At 45.2% G+C, this 16318-nt stretch overlaps 1 protein-coding gene across 1 annotated transcript in view; it reads left to right on the top strand.

The window, feature by feature from the left end:
• The first annotated feature begins 915 nt into the window (after nucleotides 1–915).
• The window catches only part of PLEKHA8 (pleckstrin homology domain containing A8), a 50464-nt gene continuing 35061 nt past the window's right edge, over nucleotides 916–16318 (top strand). The window contains exon 1 of the mRNA XM_079785883.1: nucleotides 916–1306. Within this exon, the coding sequence (XP_079642009.1) occupies nucleotides 1267–1306 (40 nt within the window). The 5' untranslated portion in view covers nucleotides 916–1266. The remainder of the gene's footprint in view (nucleotides 1307–16318) is intronic.

Genomic DNA, 16318 nt, shown 5'->3' with positions numbered 1-16318 from the left:
TCAATTCGGAAGAAACTGTAAAGCACTAAAGTAGGGTTTCCAGTTAGACTACAGGAGCTGGATTCGATTTGAATTTCAGATAAACAACGAATTGTTCTGTATTTTTATTTGCTAAATACGGCAAATAAACCTTATACTAAAGGGAAAAAAAAGAAAAGCGGGGGCGGGGGGGGGGGGAGATCGCCTATAACGCCACAAATAATCTTATCATGTTGGTTCGTGCTTCTGTGACATGTGCCTAAAATAATTTGGATCCCATTAATTTGGATCCCATTGTACACTTTGTTTCGTAACCTGCTCTTTCCACTCATCCATATTTAACCTTCTCCCTGCTCAGATATCCTTAGCCCGGAACTTTCTCACACTTTCACAGGCATAGGAACCCCATGCAGATTTCTTCTATTTGGGAGGTCGGGGCTAGAGGCGAGATTCTGCAATTCTGACGAGCTCCCAGGTGATGCCAAGGCTGCTGTCCACGGACCACATTTCTAGTGGCCAGGCCTTAGCATTTCGACATTGCATTCACACTGGCCACACAGCATTCTGTCGCGAACCTCCCATCATCTCCGTAAGCCCTCCTGTTGGGTCCCCCGAGTGTGTAGGACCAATCGACAGCCTTGACATCGACTGGGGATCAGAACCCAGGGGCCACCTCAGGGGCCACGTGAACCCCCAAACATCGCGAGGTGGGACCCGACCTATCCATTGCACCGTTCACAGTGAGCGCGCCCCACACCTGTCCCAGCGGCTTCCCTCCTCCTTTTGCATCCAGCGCTTCCTCCCCGGCCCGCCTCCCGGGACTCAATTTCCCAGCGGGCCTCACTAGCTCCGGCAGCCCCGCCCCCGCCGTCACCGCCAAAACCCGGAGTGGATTTTCGCTACAGGCGCGCCAGTGGTGCACTGGGCATGCGCGAGAGGACCCCGGGGCCCGGCAGGTCGGGGACTCCGGGAGCGCGCGGTGCCCGCGCCGCCGGCGACCCGCTGCCTCGCTTGCGGCACTTGGGAGGCTCTGCCGCCCCTCCGGCCCACCCGGGTCCCAGCCCCCGAGCGGAGGCGCGCCGGCCCCTGTCCTGCCCTCACGTGCCGAGGCCGCTGCAGTGACCCCGCCCCCGGGCGGCGATGTGACCGGCCGGGCGTCCCCGCAGCGGGCCGGGCGCCGGGAGTGGGCGGCTCGGCGGCGCCGGGCGATGGCCCTGCGGCCCGCGCTCCTCGCCTCCGGGGGCCTGGAGCAGTGAGCGCTGCGAGCGAGGGACCGCGGCCCGCGCCATGGAGGGGGTGCTGTACAAGTGGACCAACTATCTGAGCGGTGAGTGGGGGCGCGCCGGGCGCCCGGTCCTTTGTCTGAGCGGCCGGAGGGCGACGTCGGACGCGCCTCCCGGGGGTCGGGGTCACGGCCCCTCCTGGGACCACGGAGACCGGTGCGGACCGGGGATATTTCCTCCCCAAAGCGCTTCCCTCACCGGACAGTGTCCCCCCGGCTGTACGGACACGTCCCCCTGAGGGGCTGGGTGAGGGCCATAGCTGCCCTTTCGCTTCCAAGGAAACCTAGGAAGTCCGCAGATTCGGGGTGACCGGAGCGGCGCGGTGCCCTCGGGGGCATCGGGAGGGAGGCGCTGCATTCCGGCGAAGGAGCTGATCTTGCCTGGCCAGCAGATGGGCTGGAAGGCTTCAGGTCGGTGCTCGAAGTAACTTGTACTGCACGGGGTGGAGGGGTTTGGGGGGGGGGGGCGGGCTTTTGAAGAAGAAGGGTCCCCAGGGCAGACACTTTCCTCCTGCACCTTCAGAGTCACCTGCGTGCACACCTCGCGCCAGAGCTCCATCTCAGCCGTGTCGGGGCGCCAAGGTTTGCGCCAGGCTCTGGGCTTTCTCACTGAGCATCTCTTTTTGTTCTTACAGACTCGGAAACGACCGTAGAATCAGTGCAAATATTAGCAGCTGTTTTCTTGCCCTGCGGAGCAGAACGGCTTAAAAACCAAAAATCGTAGCCCGCCCCTTTCCAACGTGTGGAAGTGCTTCCTTCCCATCTTGAAAAGGTCATGACTGTTCTTCAGCGGTGAATGTGATTCAGAACAAGCTTCTTCTTCTTCTTCTTCTTCTTTTTTTTTTTTTTTTTCATTTGTGCGACCAGTTTTTAACAAGTGCCTTCTGTATGCTGGAAACTGTGCTAGGCACCTTTTTTGGAATTATACTCTTTATTATGGGAAATGAGCGAGGCGCGTTTAATTCCCATAGCGATGCATGTGAAACCAGAAACAGCCCCAGTCTCTCTAAGAGTCAAGGAGACGTGTGTCCCCGTCCTTCCCAACGGGACAGTCTTTTGAAGGCTGTGGTGTCTTGATGCTCTGGGGCGCTTTAGGGACGGTGTGTCCGGGAGGATTCGGTGGCAGGTGACTTCAATGAGGTTACACAGCTGCGTGCCCCTGGTGGGTGTACCCAGAACCTCTTTTCCGTGCATAGTGTGGTTAGAAGTGAGGTTTTCTCCCAAAGACAGTACACAACCACTTGTGTGGCTTGTGTGTTTCTGTCGTGGACACACCTTGCTATGGGATGCCTGTGTCACATTTGAGTGGAGACGTTAGGAAGTCAGCGTTAGCAGCTGCTCCTTTGAATCCTTGGAGAGTGTTGTTGATTTCCTTCACTACCTGCTCTGAGCTGGGCACAGAGTAAGCACCTTGCACAAGACAGACACAGCCCCGCCTTCCTTGAGCTTACACTTATAACCAGCGGTTGGGGGGTGTGGGGGGACAGTCATTGGTAAGTGCTTAGACGCTTGTTCCAAGTGTGTGTACTTTGGGGAGAGGGGGAGAGGAGAGACTAGTCTGGGTCATTGGGGAAGGCTTCTTGGAAGAAAAGGTGTAAGAGAGCCTGAATGATCAGTTGAAGCTAGTAGGTGACAAGGCCAAGGCCAAGGTGCCGATGGAGGCTGTAAGGAAGGACTTGCTCTGGTGCAGGCAATGTCAGCGTGAAGGCCTTAAAGCTGGATGGAGACCCGTGAGTTTGAGGAAATGAAAGACCTGCATGGCTGGAGAGGTGAGAAGAGGGAGGCTCCAACAAGGGGTGGGGGAGGCCTGATGATGCAGGGCCTCATCCGCTGGTTTAGACACTGTGGAGTGAGTGTGTGTGTGTGTGTGTGTGTGTGTGTGTGTAAAGAGACAGAGAGAGAGAGAGAGAGAGAGAGAGAGAGAAGATTGTTTAAAAGCTTAAAGCTTACCTTGGCTCCATTTCTTGTATTTTGTCAAATGTAGTTTGTTTGTGAGCTTCTCTTGCCTCTTAAATTAATATGCATCAGTTACTAAAAGTTGAAAACATCATGCCTTGAGAATAACTTCCAAACTGCTTGCATGAATATGCCACTACAATATAAAAAAGGAAGAAAAGTCTCTCTTCCCGAACGCACCACACATCCTCAGGTACCCTGTGCTCCTTCAGAGGAGAGGGCGGGGAGGAACTGCTACGGGTGTTTTCTTCAGCCCTGAGCCATCCTGCCCTGGGAGCACCTGCACCTCGGATGTTCTGGGATTTCGTGTCGCACCCTCTCTTTAGAAGATTAAACCTGCAGAGAAAAGGGAGTGGGTTAAATGTTTCAAACACCTCCCTTGTGGGAGACAGAGCCGCTAGGCACTGTGTGCTTGTCATTTGTGTCTGACAAGCCCTGAAAGTTAGCCCAGGGCTAGTCCATACCCATGGTGTGAGGAGCGCTCTGCAGCGGAACATTAGTTAGGGAGTCAGAGACCTGAATCTCACCAGATCCATCATTGCCACTGCCGTTTCTGAGCTTTAGTGTCTTCTTCCGTAAAAGGACGAGCTTTACTAGTTAATATTTACTGTATAAGCTTTTACACGGATCCACTCGTTTAATCCTCACAACAGTGTTAGGAAGCAGCTGCCTTTTTTGTTCCCATTTTCCTGAGGAAGACGTTGAGACTCGGAAAGGCAGAGGAAGTGGCCCAAGCTCACACAGCTAGTACGTGGCTCCCGAGTTAGTGCTCCATTGCATAATACGTTTAAAGGTCCTTCCTGCTTGATCATTATGTAATTCTGGTTGATTCATGCTGCACCGATATTTAAAGTACGTTGACCTAGAATAGCAGACTCTCATTGGGGGTGGCAGGCGGGGAGGAGTTCAGGAGTGAGGAAGATGGCCCAGTGTCGTGCATATGTTTTGTCACCAGGAGAATTTCTGAGCAGCTGTGAGCAGTCTCCTTTACAGTTTTAGGTCCCTTTCCTGCCCACTCAGCAGATGCGAGGGCTGCTGCCCCGAGCTCCCTCCCGCCAGCTGCAGGCGCCTTGGGCCCCTCCGGCAGGTTAGGGCACAAGCACATTGCAGCGCCGCATTCCAAAAATAACAGAAGCTTGCATCACGCTGACCAGATGGTTGTCAGAGGAGGTGCTGTAATTTTGCTCACCCCCACCCCCAGGTGGAGGAAGGTGACCGGCCTGCACAAGTTCGTGCGGGGGAAACAGTGTCCAGAGCATCGCTGGGCTGGGAGTGATCCAGAGTGAGATTCTCGTGGTCTCTCAACCACTGGTCAACCTTTTTGGTTGGTTTGTTTTTTAACATCGTTATTGAGATAATGATTCACTGATCATACATTTTGCGCATTTAAAATATGCTAGATAGTGGGCTTTACTATATTTAAAGAGTGCAACCATTGCCATGGTCAATTTTAAAACACTTGCTTTAGCCCCAAAAGAACTCAGTACCCGTTAGCAATCACTGTCTCCCCACCCCCTCTTGCAACCACTAATCTGTCTGTATAAATTGGCTTATTCTAGACATTTCATAGAAATGGAATCACACGTTATGTGGTCTTCTGTGACTGGCTTCTTTTACCTAGCATAACGTTTTTTGGGTTCATCACTGTTGTAGCATGTTCCAGTACTTCATTCCTTTTTATTAACAAACTCTGTTCCGTTGTATGGAGATACCATTTGTTTATCCATTCACCCACTGATGGACATTTGAGTTGTTCCGTTTTTTATTTTTATTTTTTGGAGAACTTACAAATTTTTCCAAAGTGGCCATACCATTTTACATTCTTCTCAGTAATGAAAGAAGATGCCCATTTCTCTACATCCTCACCCACACTTGGTATTGTCTGTCTTTTTTATATGTCCATCCTAGGGAGTTGAAGTGGATTTATGTTTCCCTAGTGACGATGACATTGATCATCTTTTCATGTGCTTATGAGCCATTTGTATATCTTCTTTGAGGAATGTCTGTGCACATCCTTTGCCCATTTGTTAATTGAGCTTATTTTTCCACTGTGGCATTGTAAGAGTTCATTATTCTGGTTATGAGTTCCTTATCTGATGTGATTTACAAGTATTTTTTCTTATTCTGTAGAGTGTATTTCACTTTCTTGATGGTATCACTTGAGGCACAAATGGTTTCAATTTTTATGTCCAGTTTATCATTTTTTTCTTTTATTTCTTGTACTTTTAATGTCACATCTTAAGAACCCATTGCATAACAGAAGGTCATGAGGATTTACTCCTATGCTTTTTCTAGAAGCTTTTATAGTTTTATGTCTCTTCTATGTAGGTCTGATCCATTTTTAATTAATTTTTGGTGTGATGTAAGGGTATATTCTTTGCACGTAGATATCCAGTGGTAAACTCTTATTCACGCTCTCATTGGCGGCATGGGCCAGTGTATTTGAATGCCCAAGTGCTAACGGTTGGAGTCAGAAAGCACCGAGTTCAAACCTCTGCACTGCTACTTTCTAGTGCTGACACCGTGAGCAAGTACTTAATCTCCCTGAGCCTCGGTTTAAAGGAGACAGTAAGAATAATAACCATACTAGGTTTGTTATAAATATGAAATGGAAAACATATGTACCTGCCTTGTACATAGTTTACTTAAGGGTAAGTCAGTTGGATAGTTATTTAATGATGATGCCAGGAAAATTCAGTTTATATGCATTGTCTGTAGCTCCTTGTGGCTTCTATGTATTTGTAATTCCTTAAGTCCTCCTTTAGGAAGTGGATGGGTGTAACTTACAAAGGAAAAGATGCACATGAACATTAGAATTTTGTCATTGACTCTGTAGTCTTAGGACAGTCTATTTTATTTTATTTTTGGATGAATGGTGATAACAGATCATGTAATTCTGTGTAGCACTGGTCTGTACATTTGTTTCCAACAAAAACTAATGAATATTTGTTAAGGAACATAGAGATGTTAGAATAGAGCCCCATTGGCACTCCATCACAAGCAGCACCAGTCTTCCCATTGATTCTGATGTGTGATGACGTTGGAGATGTTAGGAGTCATCCATGGAGTCTTATGTCATTGAAGTGGTCTGTGGACTGAAGAAGCCTGGGAACCATAGTTCTCAGACTGTACTCTCAGTGTTTAATCTTTACCGCTTCTTCTTGTTTAGATTTGAGCAAAGTCAGTTAAATTGCATTAGGAATAGATTTGAGACAGACAAAAAACAAGCAGGCAATGGAGCTATTGTTGGACACAAGACAGATGAGTGAGACAGCAGGGAGGGTAAGTCCAGAATAACACCATGATGCTTGGGCATTTCTCTTTCTGGATCCATTTCAAGTTGGAGGATGTGGCAGTACCAGGAGAGATGGAGAAGTGGATAATATCTATAGGGTTAGCCAGAGAGAGGCCTGACCTTTCTCAGTATTCCTATCACATCAAAGGAAGCAAAATATCTGCTTGAGGATCTTCATGTCCTTCCGATAGAATTGTTCCTACGTAGTCCAAAACAAGAATGATTCCGCCGAAACCGGTTTGGCTCGGTGGATAGAGCGTCGGCCTGCGGACTCAAGGGTCCCAGGTTCGATTCCGGTCAAGGGCATGTACCTTGGTTGCGGGCACATCCCCAGTGGTTGGTGTGCAACAGGCAGCTGATCGATGTTTCTCTCTCATCGATGTTTCTGACTCTCTATCCCTCTCTCTTCCTCTCTGTAAAAAATCAATAAAATATATTTAAAAAAAAAAAAAAGAATGATTCCGCCTTGATTTTTAAATACCAGGGGAATGGTTTCAACAATTTACCTTTAACACCATCCAATAGTCCCCAGTCAGTCAATCAATCATTCATTCATTCAAATAAGCCTGAGCATCAACATCTTACTAGACCCTGTGTGTGGGGTGTTGGGGATACTGTCTTGAGTAAGACATGATCCTTGTTTTCAAGGGAGGTCATAGTCTATTGGAAATTTTACTCAACGATGAAAATACTCTTCCAGCTAAATTCGTGATTTCAACCTTTAAGCCAGGGGTCCTCATACTTTTTAAACTGGGGGCCAGTTCACTGTCCCTCAGACCGTTGGAGGGCCGGACTATAGTTTAAAAAAAACTATGAACAAATTCCTATGCACACTGCACATATCTTATTTTGAAGTAAAAAAACAAAACAGCAAAAATACCCGCATGTGTCCCTCGGGCCGTAGTTTGAGGACGCCTGCTCTAAGCTTTTATGTGGTTGCCCCGAGGCTGTGGCTTGACAAGGTTTAGACTCTAGAGGGATGACATTGCACATACCTGGACTCTAGCTGCAGGTAGGTATCATCTGTCACTCTCTGGTCTCTTTACTTGAATTAAAAGACAAGTTTCGGGCACCCCTGACAGATTGGAATGTTAATAAAGAAATTGGTCATCCAGTTTGACATCACAGATAACCTGCTATTTTTCTGCCTCTGCTGGCCAATATATACAGTTAGGATGGAGACCAGCCATTCAACTTCTAAGGCCGGTATAAGCAGCCAGAAATTAGGAGAGAAGAAAGTAAGAATAGGAGGAAGGTGTAAAACTGGTCAAAGGAGACAGCATGCCTTTGTCAAGAAAAACGTAGAGAATCTTTTTCAGGAGTGGCCTGGGAAAACTTCATGGAAGATGTGGGATCGGAGGGTGGGTGGAATTGGCCTGGACAAAAGGGGGAAGGAGGGGGAACAGAAGGGGCCCTCAGCAAAGAAGCCAGCAGGACCAAATAGGAGAGTTCTTGTCTGGGAGCAGGAGGAAGTCCTCAGTGTTGTTGGGATGGGATTAGATTAGTGAGCCACGCCAGGTCTGAGAGTTTAGAATCGGTACGGCAGGGAGTCACTCAGGGTTTCTAAGCAGGAAGAAAGCGCACATGAGGAAGATTCAGCTGGCTGAAACATGATAACGGAGGGGGCAAAGCTGAATTATGGGAGCAGTTAAATTCCATTAGGAATAGATTTGAGACAGACAAAAAAAACTATCTCAAATTAGAAATTTTACTTTATATCCCACTTCACAGATGAATAAGTTTAGGCTCACAAGATAAATAAGTAACTTAGACTCATACAGCAAGTAAGTATGGAGCCAGGTCTGCCTGACTTCGTGTCCTTTCCATGACTTCACGCTCTATGCCCCAGGGTAGCACAGTGGAATGCTGGGAATGGCGTGATTCACCTGGAGGGGTAGGGGCGAATTGACCTTCCGGTTTGGAGCTAGGATGGTAGGAAGATGCTGGATTTGTTAAGAGAGATGTTATAGTCAGAAGGAAGATGACATGTTAAACCTTAGATACTCAGTTTAGTCCATATCTCTGAGTTTATAAATTAGAAAATAATGCCCAGAGGAAGTAAGTGACTAAGTGATGTGGTCAGGATGACACATCTGGATGTTATGAGTTTGAACTTGAACCCAAGTTTCCTGTCTGGGTTCCCTTGAGTAAGGTGTTAGTGGGACATATGAGAGGCGTGGCCCAGAACAAATGAATAGAACAGATACATATCCAGTTCAGGAGCTAAAGCACACAGGAGAGGCACTAGCAGTAGGTTCTGAAGAGAATTGGAGGTAATGTATTGTAACTGTAGTCTGTTCACCATCTGCATGCTGACTCCCCACTGGGCTGTCACTCTGAGGGCTGGGATCTTTTCTACAAATCGCCACGCCTGGCAAATTATAAAGTGCTCAAAAAAATGCTTTGTGAATTAATTAATGGTAAATGAATCAACTTATCGTTTAACGAGTGCTTGGTTACTCTCTGTTACTGTTAGGAGTCTCTTCTTCCCTGCTCCCCAGCTGCGGCAAACTTGTAACCGCCTGACCTGGCTGAAAAATAAACTAAAGCCTAAAGAAGTTAGGGACATATTCACTCCTTTTGCTTCTCCCGTTCTATACCTGCTTAATTATGGTTACGATTTTTTACTCCTCAGGTTGACAAAAAAGCACCTTGCCTTCACCTTTTTCTTTACTTTTGGCTTACTTTTCTACAAATGGATTTAAATGGCCCTTTTCATGTTTTCCTGCATTCCAGCAGCATTTCATTATGGATTTTTAAAATGTACAGTGTGTGTGGATGTTGTCCTCCTAGTCTGTTACACAGTACGATTGTAAACTGGTTCCCCTAACACCTCACTGGGGAGAGCTCTGAAGGAGCTTGGGTGGGTTTGCAGGCAGAGGGGTGCACCCTGGCTGACATGTCACTGAGTGGGCACCCTACCAGTTCTATTTAAGAGGGTCAGAACTGGGCCAGGACAGAGGAAGCCCACTGGAGCCTCTTTTCCCACTGATTATAACTATAAATTTTGAACAAAGTACTAAAAGCAACAATCTGATCATTCTGAAAAGTAAACCATAGCAGGCCGACTGGGAGGGAAGACAAAACTTGAACAACCAACATGATAAAGATGAACACTCTTGAAACAAATGAAAAGGTAGAGATTCTTGAAAGGAAAATATAAACTATTTAAAAAGAACTAGACATTTTAGAACTAAAAAGAATGGTATTTGAAATTTTAAAAACTCATTAGGTGGGCTCAGTAGAATATAGATGACACAAGAAAGAATTAGTGAACTTAAAGAGAAATCAGTAGAAATTATCCAGTCTGAAGAACAGAGAGAGGAAAAAATGGGGGTAAAAATGAAAATGAAATCACAGGAATCTGTGGGGCAGTAATGAAAGGTCTAATATTCTGGCATTGGAGAAAGGAGAAGGGGAAAGGAGAAAGACACTAGTAACGAAAAATTTCCCAAATTAGGTGAAAACTACAAATTTACAGATTAAAGCTGCTCAGCAAATTCTAACCAGTATAAACTCAAAGAAAGAAATACCCACACACATCATAATGAAACTGCTGAAAACTGTAAAAACCTCAAGAGCAACAAGAGTACAAAGACATAATGCATATAGGGAAATAATAGTTTAAATATCTGGAATTGCTTATCAGAGAAAATGGAGGCCAGGAGACAGTGAAACAGCATCTTTGAAGTTCTGAAAAACCCTAGCTGGTGTAGCTCAGTTGATTGAGTGTTGTCCCATTTACTGAAAGGTCTCTGGTTCAATTCCCGGTCAGGGCACATACCCAGATTGTGGATTGGAGCCCTGGTCCAGGTGCATATGGGAGGCAACTGATGGATGTTTCTCTCCCTCTCCCTTCCTCCTTCTCTAAAGTCATTTTTTAAAAAACATATTTAAGCCCAGGCGGTGTGGCTCAATGGTTGACTGTCAACCTATGAACCAAAAGGTCACGATTTGATTCTTAGGGCACATGCCCAGAGTTTCGGGCTCGATCCCCAGTATGGGGTGTGCAGGAGGCAGTCAATCAATGATTCTCTCTCATCATTGATGTTTCTATCTCTCTTTCCTCTCCCTTCCTCTCTCTGAAGTTAATAAAAATATATTTTTAAAAAGTATTTAATAAAGTGCTAAAAGAATTGTCAACAGAGAATTCTATATTCAATGAAATGCTCTTCAAGAGTTAAGATAAAATAGCATCCTTAGATAAAAGAAAACGGTAATAAAGAAATGTCTAAAGCAGTTCTTTAACCTGAGGGAATGATACTAGGGGAAACGTAAAACATCAGGGTAAGAAGAGCAAACCTGCCACCTTGAAAAGAGTGTTCTGTGTCTTCAATAGAAGTAAACTACAAACCAATGACAGAAAGATGTGGAAATTCCCAGATATTAGAAAAATAAACAGTGTACTTCTAAGTAACCCATGGGTCAAAGAGGAAGTGTCTAAGAAAATTAGGAAATATTTTCAATTTAAAATGAAAACACAACAGTGGTTGGCCTGGGGTAAAGTGTGGGGACAGGGCTTGACTACAAGGAGCAGCACAAGGGAATTTTGAGGGGAAGATAATGGGATTGTTCTTTATCTTGATTATTATGGTGGTTAGAGAACTGTGTGCTTATCAAAACAACAACTCAGGACTACTAACCAAAAAAGAAAGTTTATTGTGTGTAAATTTAAAAATAAATATTTTTTTAAATTTCAAGGGCTTTTTTTAGTGGTGTATTTGGATGAGCTACTTGTCATAAAACTATTGAGTAGAAAAAGGGAAGTGACAGTATGACTCACAAGTAAGCACTCTTGGTTTGGATCTTTAAAGGAATAAGAACATCTTTACATAGACATTTTGATTTAAAAATCATGACTGATGTGGAATGAAAAAAGGAAGAACATATAGTGCAAAATTAGCATGAGTTATCTCATTTTAGATTCAAATATAAGTTCATTGTTTTGAAGAAAATTACACTCATTGCAAACAGTTCCTGTTAATTCAGTAAAAGGCATTTGCACCATGTGAGTAAAGAATAAGCTTTGGAATAAAGTCTTCAAATCTTTAATTTCTTTGAATAATGTTTCTGGTTTCCAGAGTATAAGATTAACACTTCTTTTATTAAGTTTATTCCTAAGTATTTTAATTATTGATGTTACCATAAATGGAATTATTTGCTTAATTTCATTTTCCAATTTTTCATTGCAACTGTGTAGGAATGCAGTTGATATTGTTACTGTCTCAATTAGCTGGCTAATATTAATAACAGGAAGGAGCGAAGGGAAGGCCAGACATCATAAGCATGGCCATCTGGGCAGCTGCGCCAGGAAGCTGCAGTCTCACACTCCCCCGGGAACCTCCAGTCCATTCCCGCAAATCGCTGGGGGAAGGTGTCCAGCAAAGGGGAGAATGGGCATATGGGCAGTGAAGTCAGGGTGGCGTAGGGAAGACGCTTGTCTGTCAGGGGAGCCTGGGGAACCATGGGGTGGCTAGAGGGGTGAAGCCACTGCAAGTGTGTGAAATCCTGAAGGATTCATTGTTTGAGCTCCTAGTTAAAATCCCCAAAGTAATTTTCTCTATCTTGTTCCTCTTGCTTGCTTGCCCTTGAATTCATTGCTCTGTGACTCATGCTGGCCTCCCATGTGGCCCTAGAAGGCCCGTGGCCCGTGGCCATGCAGACCCCACATGCAGTGGCCTGCAGCTGGGAACACAAGCTACCCACCCAGATGTTGGACTGGACTTCAGTATGGAGCAGGCTCTGGGCAGTGGCTTTGATTCTCACTCTGCTGCAGACAAAACGGGACTTCTTCCTTGGTGGGAAGAGGGAGGTGGACTTCGAGGGAGACTCCCTTAATCTTACATCATCAATAAAGCTTTCCACAGGACCTCATCCGCCCATGGGGGCCTAAGGGAATTCTTGTTCCCACAGCACCCCAAGATGCCCACTTCCACCAGTAACAGGTGGGGACATAGAAGGGACCCCACCGATAACAGTATTTGTGTATTGGTCTTATATCTTGCAACCTTGCTGAGCTTATTAAATTATTTTAATGATTTTTTAGTGGATCACTTAGGGTTTGTTTATTTTTTAATATATAAGAGCATGTTTGCTAATAGAGGTAGATTTGCTTCTTCCTTTCCAATTTAGATACCTTTCATTTCATTTTGGACCCCACTGCCCTGGCTAGAACCTGCCCTTATACTAGGGGGAAAGCACCCAGTGTTTTGTCATTAAGTATAATGTTACCTGTGGGGTTTTTGTAGATGCCTTTATCAGGTTGAAGAAGTTCCATTCTGTCCCTAGCAGAGCATAAATTTGGCCTTACTCTTCCTTTTTGTTCTACTCAGGCCCACCTGGATTGGGTGATGCTCACCTGCTCTGTGGGGCCATCTTTTTTATGCAGTTTTCTGATTCAAATGCTAATCTCTCCCAGAAACACCCTCACAGATACACCTAGAAATAATGCTTTACCAGCTATTTAGTCATCAGCTAGCTCAGTCAAGTTGATACATAAAATTAATCGTCGAATACCAGCCAAGGCAACTGCCGATGAACTTAAGACAAGGATTAATGGTCTCTTCATCATCCATATCTCTTTTCTCATGCAATTAATTCATCGTTCCTGAGCTATGTGAGCTTCCCAGGACTGGACACCATGAAAGAACACTGTGTCGCAATACTACTCTGTACTCTCCACGGCTCTGTCTTTAAGTGACACTCATATATGTAATGAGAATGGGACTTCTGTGGTCTCCTCATGTACCTTCTGAAATTCGAGGAACTTTGTGCTTTAAAGAAAAGTTTTTCTTAGTCATGGTTTTTGTAGTTACAACCTACAGCAAGCATGTCAAACTCAAAGGCTAACGCGGGCCAATAAACGAGGCGTGTGGTCCGTGGGCTGCGTGTTTGACATGCTTGATCTACAGACAGCAGTCACAATATACTGAACTTCCCCTAGCATAATTATAACTTCTAGGTAAATACTGCAGCTGTTACAGGGAAGTTTTTGTTTCGGTCACTGTAATTGTTTACCAGCTACTTTCAGAACTTACTACAGCTGTACTGTATGTGGTGCTGAGGGGAAAGGGGCGGTAACATTTTTCAGGTTCCTGTAAAATAAACCTAGTTTAGTACCACATTATTTTTCTTAATTTTTAGACTTTTTTTGGGGGGAAAAATACGTTTTTATTGATTTGAGGGAGAGAGAGAAACAGACAGACAGACATTAACCGGGACATGTGCCCTGACTGGGAATTGAACTGTAACCTCCTGTTTCATGGGTCGATGCTCAACTACTGAGCCACACCGGCTGGAAAATTTTTAGACTTTCCCCCCCGCCCCCCACATTTCAGTACTCTGAAATCAGGAAACAGCTTAGCATCAATGTTTCATTATGGCTTAAGCAGGTTATTTTTTTCTTTCCTGTGACACGTGAAATAATGATATATCTTAAAATCCTTAGTGTGTGGTGGTTGATATTATGTGTCAACTTGCCTGAGCCAGAAGGTGCCCAGACATTTGGCCAGACATCATTCTGGGAGTTATCTATGAGGGTGGTTCTGGATGAGAATGACGTTTGAATTGGTAGATCCAGTAAAGTAGACTGCTTCCCCTAATGTGAATGGGTCTCATCCAGTCAAAGGCCTAAAATGAACAAAAAGGCTAAAAGGGGAACCCTTCCTGCCTGCGCTTGAGCTGAAACATTCATCTTTTCCTGCTTTCTGACTTGGACGGAAACATTGGTTCTTCTGGGGCCTCAAGCCTGCTATCTCTTGGACTGGAATTACGGATCGGCCCTCCGGAGTCTCTAGCTTGCTGACTGCAGATCTTGGGATTTCTCAGCCTCCATCATTACACGAGCCAATTCTTTATAACAAATACGTAAATATAGTGACAGCAATAGAGAAATACATACATGCTATTGGTTCTGTTTTTCTGGAGAACCCTAATACAGATGGGGTTCTAAATTTAATAAAATGCAGTAATTGAGGGTATCCTCAGTTCCTTCTGCTCAAAAATCATGGTGGCTGAACTGTATGTGAGAAGGTGTGACTCTTCTATACAAGGTTAGTATTCTAGAACCGGGGCTTGGGGGTTATTATGCCATGAGTGTTGCAGTATAGAAAGACACAGGTTTCTTCCCAAATTTGTGTACTTCCTATGTGAGCTCAGGTAGGTCTTTTAATCTACATGGGATTGGTTTCCTTATCTGTAAAGGGAGCTGGTTGGATGAGGTCATTTCAAAGTCCTTTTCCATTTCTCAGGTAGGTCAGTTAATCTACCTGGAATTGGTTTCTTATCTATAAAATGTGCTGGTTGGACTGGGTGATTTCAAAGTTCTCTTCCAAATCTCAGGAATTGTTTCTTCTGTTTCAGTGAGGGGAGGTGGCCTAAGATGTAAGTAATTGGATTCTCTTGCACAGGGCTAAAACATCACCAATGTCTGAATCCAGGGGTGCTGATTCTCTGCCTCAAGACAGAGTCTGATGATCCATGTGGTTTCCTGGGTTGTACTGTTGGTGCAAAGAACAGTGACCTTCAAATTAGAGTTTGCATAGACTTTGTAGTCAAGGTCAGGAATCATCACCTTCTGAAATAAAAATTAATGAGTTGATCCCAAGAGCTTCACCAGCCAGTAACTGACTTACGTTGAGATAAGGCCACGGGGCTCCTTACATCCAGTAAAAGGTCTGCGTGTCTCCCTGGGAAGGAAGTCCTCAGTATAAAGAAAATAATGAGACCAGCGTAACCTATAGCTTTAGGAAGGACTACTTATCTTTGCTGAGAAAGGCTTGTACGGCAGGATGTTTCAGTGACTGCTATGAACTACTGGAGGGTGGATGTTGAGAGTTAGTATTAACCAGTTTTGTTTACGAAGGCGAGAGACATGGTAACTTGGCAGGCCTGAGTTTTCTGATCCTAGAAAAGCAGACCGGAGGTTTGACTTCGGGTAGTGAACACACAATACAATATACAGATGATGTATTTTCGAGTTGTACCCTTGAAACCTATGTGATTTTATTAACCAATGTCATCCCAATAAATTTAATTAAAAAGTAAATATGAAAAAAAGCAGACCCTGATGGAGTAAATAGTGAGTGGAACATTTCGGCTGCCACCTAACTCCTGTGCTGAGCTCAGATTTGGTGCTGACCCTTTAGCCTCGTGACTACATATGTATTGTCCCCGTACCATAATCAGGCTGGTGCGCCTCACGCATGTGTTATAACGTGGTAAATTGATACCATTTTGACGTTGATTGGTGTCTTAGGCACCTAGTTTGTGTGAATCCATCCCCAAGGGATTGTACCTGAGCAGCCCCTGGGGCTCAGCCCAGAGCTTCTGCCACCTTCTCTGTGGCGGCCCGGCCACGTAAGAGTCCCGGGAAAGAAGTATATCCCTAAAGGGCAACGGCATGTCAGAGAGAAAAGTACACCTGGCTGAGGAGGCTGCGGGTCCGATGCAGAGGTGCAGGGTGACGTCGAAGACCCAGCCCGAGGGGAGCCCAGAGCAGGACAGCACAGGAGTTTGCTTTGACCAGTGTGCAGGTTGTGCACGAGGACTGGATAAGATCTCTATTGCGACCGAATATGGTCTGTCCCCCGAAATTCCCCAACGTAAAGTGGTTACGTCCTTGAATGTTTTAAGATGACTCCATTTCAGTGGATCGGTACTAACTATCGAGCCAAAGTTAACTTCTCCTGGTGGTCATAGGACCCTGGCAGGCTTATCAGCATCTGTGTGATGTGGAAAGGGCAGCATAATCTTTTGCCTCATTTCTAAGTTTGGGATAATTTTCTTAACCAGAGGGGAGGAAAACA

Source organism: Cnephaeus nilssonii (assembly GCF_951640355.1).
Source record: "Cnephaeus nilssonii genome assembly, chromosome: 12".
NCBI classification, from domain to species: domain Eukaryota; kingdom Metazoa; phylum Chordata; class Mammalia; order Chiroptera; family Vespertilionidae; genus Cnephaeus; species Cnephaeus nilssonii.
Note: the sequence above shows the minus strand (reverse complement) of the source record. Positions and strands in the feature narration are given on the sequence as shown.